The following is a 5343-nucleotide window of genomic DNA, read 5'->3' on the forward strand; positions in this document are numbered from 1 at the left end:
TGCGGGAAGATTCCCGCCCAGCTGAGCTGCCCCGCAGCACCGCAGGGATGGGGCACCGCAGCCGTGCCAGCCCACACAGCTTCCTACTTCATGCCTTAACACGGAACGGTCAGCCAGGCTAGGAGGAAAAATAAATAAATAGGAAATTCGAACATGAAGAAATGCGTACCTTGATGTTTTCGCGTTCCCCTGTAGATCCCCCTGAACACGGGGTCCGTGAGGTTAACGCCGATATCTGCCAACAAAAACCCCGCAGATGTACGTGGGTTCATTCTGAGGAGCAGCAACTCAAAGCGCACCTCGGCGACCCAAGGGCACCGCACTGACAGCGCCCGCCAAGCGACCCGAGCCGCCCCTCAGCACGGCCACCCCCACACGAAGCCCACTTCCCCCCCGCCTCACACCCCGTCCCGCCGCCCCCTCACCCACGAGCTTGGTGCGCCTCATGGCGGTGGTGGCGGCGCGGCGCATGCGCAGTCCCCTCCCGTCCTTCCCATCAGCCCCGAGGGTCGGCGAGACATGGCGGCCTACCTGACGCACCAGCAGAAGGTGCTGCGGCTGTACAAGAAGTCCCTGCGGCACTTGGAGTCCTGGTGCATCCATCGGTGAGGAGGGGTGGGCTGACGTCGCGCTGGGAGCGGTGCCGGGCCCGGTCCCTGTGCGCTCGGCGGCCCCGCTGCGTTTTGTCCTCCGCCCTCAGCGCGGGGCGGGGAGCGGCCGCTTCGGCCCCAGGGTGTGCGGCCCGGCAGTGCCTGCGTGTGTGACGTTTTGTTTGTGTCTTAACCCCCGTGTAGGGACAAATACCGCTACTTCGCCGTCCTGCTGAGGGACCGCTTTGATAAGAACAAGGATGTGAAGGACATGGTGAAGGCAACCGAGCTGCTGAGGGCGGGCGAGGAGGAGTTCTGGGCCAACCAGCACCCCCAGCCCTACGTCTTCCCCGACTCTCCCGGCGGCACGTCCTATGAGAGATACGAGTGCTACAAGGTAGGTGAGGGGCTGCTGCGGTGCAGTGTGAGTGTGCTAGCCGTGCTCCTTTAGGGAGAGGAAAGGGGAGTTGATCGCAGGGTCTCAGAATGACTTTGGGTTGGAAGGGGCCTCAAAGCCCCCCAACCCTTGGCTGCATCCCACCAGCTTGGGCTGCCCATCCGACCTGGTCCTGAGTGCCTCCAGGAATGGGGGACGCACAGCTTTCTGGGCAGCTGTGCCAGCGCCTCACCGTGCCCTGAGTAAAGAATCTGTGCCTCACATCTAACCTGAATCTTCCCTCTGTTAGCTAAAACCATTTCCCCTTGATCTGTTGCTATCTGCCCCTATAAAAAGTGGCTCTCCCTCCTGTTTATAAGCTCCCTTCAAGTACTGGAAGGTCCCAGAGAGGTCTCCCCAGATCCTTTTCTTCTCCAGACAGAACAAGTACAGTTCTCTCCACCTGTCTTCGTAGGGGAGGTGCTCCAGCCCTCTGATCATCTTCATGGCCTTGCTCTGGACCCTGTAACAGCTCCACACCATTCTTTTCTGGGGGCCCCAGACCTGGAGTAGTGCTGCAGGTGGGGCCTCACAAGGACAGGGTAGTGGGGGAGAATCGCCCCTCTCCCTGCTGCCATCCCTCTGTTGGTGCAGTCCAGGATGCTGTTGGCCTTTGGGGCTGCAAGCACACACTGCTCGTTCTGTAGCTTTTCATCTACCAGGACCCCTGAGTCCTCAGCAGTGCTGTAAGGCTTCATTAGGTCTGCAGTTTGATAGGCAGAAAAAGAATAAGTGGAAATGGAAGAAGAGAACTTAAGCTTTATGGGCATTAACATTGGTAGGGATAATGGTGAGAAAGAATCCAGATAGGAAAAAATAAGTCAGTTGATCAATAATTGATTAATATAGTACACAGCTTCATATAGTACAGCTTCATATAGTACACAGTATTTGTAGATTTCATATATCTTTATGTGTATGTATATGTGTGTGTATATATATATGTATGTATGTATGTATATAATAAGACTGTTGTGTTTTGGTTGTGTTTTTTCTAACAGCTTCCTGAATGGTGCTTGGATTACTGGCATCCTTCTGAGAAAGCGATGTATCCTGATTACTTTGCCAAGAGAGAGCAGTGGAAGAAGCTGCAGCGGGAAAGCTGGGAGAAAGAGGTCAGTTTTTGCTTGGTGCCAAATAAAGCTGCTTTAGTAAACATTTGAGTGACATGTAGCTCTGTTCTTGGAAAATATTTAAAGTGAGAATGCTGAGCACCTGCTGTGGTCTGCTTAAGCTGTGCTTTGTTAGAACACTTATCAGCGTGAAATGCTGGCATGGCTTAAAATGCATACGCAAATCTCAGCATTATGGCTTCTTCAAGGCTGAGGAGGGAACAGTGAGTTAGAGCTGAACCTGCAGCCATGAGGTAAGGGATTGATGACCAAAGAATTTCTCTTCACCTGTTGTGAAGCTCTGGACACTTTCTGCTGCAGCTTTGCAGATGACTTGCCCCAGTTTGCGTCATGTTGGAATGTAGGCTGATTTCTGGTCAACTTAAATTGAACTTCTGTTGGACAAAGTTGATAGAATAATTAAAATGTAGAGAAATAATTGAATTGTATGTAATGTGATGCTTTTATGAGAATTAACACAGTGGCAGCCAGCACTTAACACTGCTTATAGGCACCTACATTAATAACACCTGCAGGGCTGCTGGGGGCATGCAGAAATGGGTTTCCTACTGACTTGTATGGAAGATTTTTAGGACTTGAAATTTATGGTAGCTTTCAAAGCAGTGAGAGAACGCAGTCTATTTAATTTAGTAATGCTAGACATAAATTATAAGAAAATAATGACCTTTTAAGTAAAAATCCGCTTGTAAACCACTCTTCACTCTTGAACATTTTTTCTTAGTTAGGTAATAGGAGACTGCAGTGCTTACTGAGTTTGTAAGTGAATAGTGAGAAGCATTAAACTTGTCAGTCAGCCAAAGGCCCTGCTGGTGTCCTTTCCTCCCAGAACAGGGATTGGTTCCACCTGCTACTGGGGTGCTGAAAACTGCGGTATTGAAATGGGATTATCTGCACTAAAGTGCTTGGGTTTTTTTTTTTTTGTCTTCTAGGTCAAGCAGTTAGAAGAAGAAACTCCACCTGATGGCCCGAAAACTGAAGCTTTGCCTCCTGCTCGCAAGGAGGGGCATCTGCCACCACTGTGGTGGCATTATGTGACAAGACCCCGTGAAATTCCCATGTGAAAGCATTACTGCATGCAACCATTGAAGTGATAGATCTCCAATGGGCAATAGGTGTGCCAGTGAACATATTACTGTAATGCATAATAAAGCCAGCTGAAGTGAAACAAGGCATTTCTGTGATACGCTGTTCTATTGCACCATGGATGTGCTTCCAGTTTGTGCAGTGTCGAATAGATGACTGTTAACACTGATAACATATAGCTAGAGTCAGCACTGACCGGCCAGCAAAGGAGTCTTCATGGGATACTGACACCAGTGATTTTTAGAATGCTGAATGGTTATTGGAATTTATTTTGCAGCTTTCATGGGAAGCTGGAAAAACTGAGACTGAAAGAGTGGTCGTGTAAATTCATGTTCCCAGAGAAAGAACATAAACCTAACAGGGCAGGAGAAGCAGACTTACTGGGGAATGGGACCCAGCTATAAGCAACTGAACACGCAGCAACTGAGGCTGGAGCCCATTTCCTACTGTGGAGAAGGTGGGAGGGAAGTGGGCCTGGATGAAAAATGAATGAGCAACCTGTACCAGACTGATACCTTGGACTGTGCTGTTAAATACAGGCATTTGTGCTACAGCTGGAGCTCTGATGTAACGCTAGCCACACACGTGGCTTTTGGCTGCTTTTGGAGTGAGGGTTTTTCTAACCTTGCTGGAGAATAAAGACTTACTGCCTGCCCTCCCTAACTCACTGTGCTTATACAAGCTTCCAGCTGTTATTATGGGCTAAGCATCTTCAGCTTTGCAGTTCAGCGTATCACTCATCTCTCACCTGTTCACTTACTGGGCACAGAGCTGCTTTGTTCCACCCTTGGTCACTGATGCAGGTGTTTGTACACAGCGAGCATTCCAAGGTTAAGGGTTTTTAATACTGCTATAGCGGGTGTCACTTGGCTACAAGTGCCAGTTTGCTTTAGAGGCCGCTTGTACTCGCCTGAGTATAAAAGGCCACAAACAGATGCAGGCAAAAGTCATGAGGAATACAAACTCATGGGGTGAAACCCTGCTCAGTGTCTGACCCGAGCAGTCAGCAGACACCCACCCCCCTTCATTTCTGTTTGGGCAAATGTCAGCTCACAAACACCCTGCTCCCTCTCCCTCTGCCTTGCTATCCCCCCACATCCTGTATTTTGCTTGCTCATCAACTAACTACGTAAGAAGTGATGCAAACAGCAAATACTTCATGTGTGATTTTGCACCCTCCATCCCAGTCAGTCAACCAACCACTTTGTTGTTGCTGTAGGACAGAGCAGGAGTCCCTCCTGACTTCTGCAGACCCCTGAGATGGTCTGGCTGCCCCCCTTACCCCAATGGCTACTCCATATGGCAGTACTGGCGGTTGGACTGGATTATCTTATCTTCCAACTTTAATGAACCATTCTATGATTTAAAGGCTGAACAAATCCAAGTCCTCCATCGCCCAGAGGCGTTGGGGAGGCACTGGAAGAGGTGACAGCAGCACCCTACAAGCAGGAAGACTTTAAGAAGTGAAATAAATACAGAAGTTTTCCAGCAGTTCTTTATTTATAACGTAGGCTTAAGCAATCATTACAATGTAGAAGGGAGGCACACTTACAGCAATTATTTATACCAGTTTAGAACAAAAAACTGCACAGGGAGAGGTCAACTCTCAGTACAAACTAGCAACTAAACCACAATAATTTACCATTAGAAACATTTTATTTTTCAGCTGTGACACTGCTTTTACAATATGCAAAAACACAAACAATAGAACTATCCAAAGTGTTTTGTCACATTCTTTCTACATTGAATTTGGCAACATTTTATATTAAATTTTACCGATGATGCTAATGTTTAAGAACTAAACAAGTGAAAAGCTGTACTCGGGTACAGTTACATCCATTTATTTCAAAGGTTTAAATAACACGTTTAACTACTGAGATTATCTCCTAGCAGTTTTTGTTTATGCAAAAACCATCTCAAAGCCTCATTTGCACAATGCATCAGCTACTGGATCAGGGCTGGTGGGCCACACCACAGGCACTACCGTTTATTATATTCTGTAATAAGGAGCTTGTTTTTCAAAGAAAGGAAGGTTTCATACTCTCTAAGAATCATGCCTTTTTTTCTTTTTCTTTTTTGCTTTTAAGCCATAACAAAAAAA

At 47.9% G+C, this 5343-nt stretch overlaps 1 protein-coding gene across 1 annotated transcript; it reads left to right on the top strand.

Moving 5' to 3' along the window:
- The first annotated feature begins 472 nt into the window (after nucleotides 1–472).
- On the top strand, nucleotides 473–3331 carry NDUFB9 (NADH:ubiquinone oxidoreductase subunit B9). Its single transcript, XM_010709307.3, has 4 exons — nucleotides 473–605; nucleotides 795–987; nucleotides 2028–2141; nucleotides 3089–3331. Exons 1-4 carry the CDS (start codon nucleotides 520–522, stop codon nucleotides 3218–3220), a joined length of 525 nt encoding a protein of 174 aa, XP_010707609.1. The 5' UTR covers nucleotides 473–519; the 3' UTR covers nucleotides 3221–3331.
- The last annotated feature ends 2012 nt before the right edge of the window (nucleotides 3332–5343 follow it).

The sequence above is a fragment of the Meleagris gallopavo genome, chromosome 3, assembly GCF_000146605.3.
Source record: "Meleagris gallopavo isolate NT-WF06-2002-E0010 breed Aviagen turkey brand Nicholas breeding stock chromosome 3, Turkey_5.1, whole genome shotgun sequence".
Classification (NCBI taxonomy): Eukaryota; Metazoa; Chordata; class Aves; order Galliformes; family Phasianidae; genus Meleagris; species Meleagris gallopavo.

Excerpts from the sequence above, each read along its gene's own strand:
- NDUFB9 (XM_010709307.3), top strand. The coding sequence starts at position 520 with ATGGCGGCCTACCTGACGCACCAGCAGAAGGTGCTGCGGCTGTACAAG. Across the intron at positions 606-794 it reads GAGTCCTGGTGCATCCATCG|GGACAAATACCGCTACTTCG; the intron begins GTGAGGAGGGGT and ends ACCCCCGTGTAG. Across the intron at positions 2,142-3,088 it reads GGGAAAGCTGGGAGAAAGAG|GTCAAGCAGTTAGAAGAAGA; the intron begins GTCAGTTTTTGC and ends TTTGTCTTCTAG.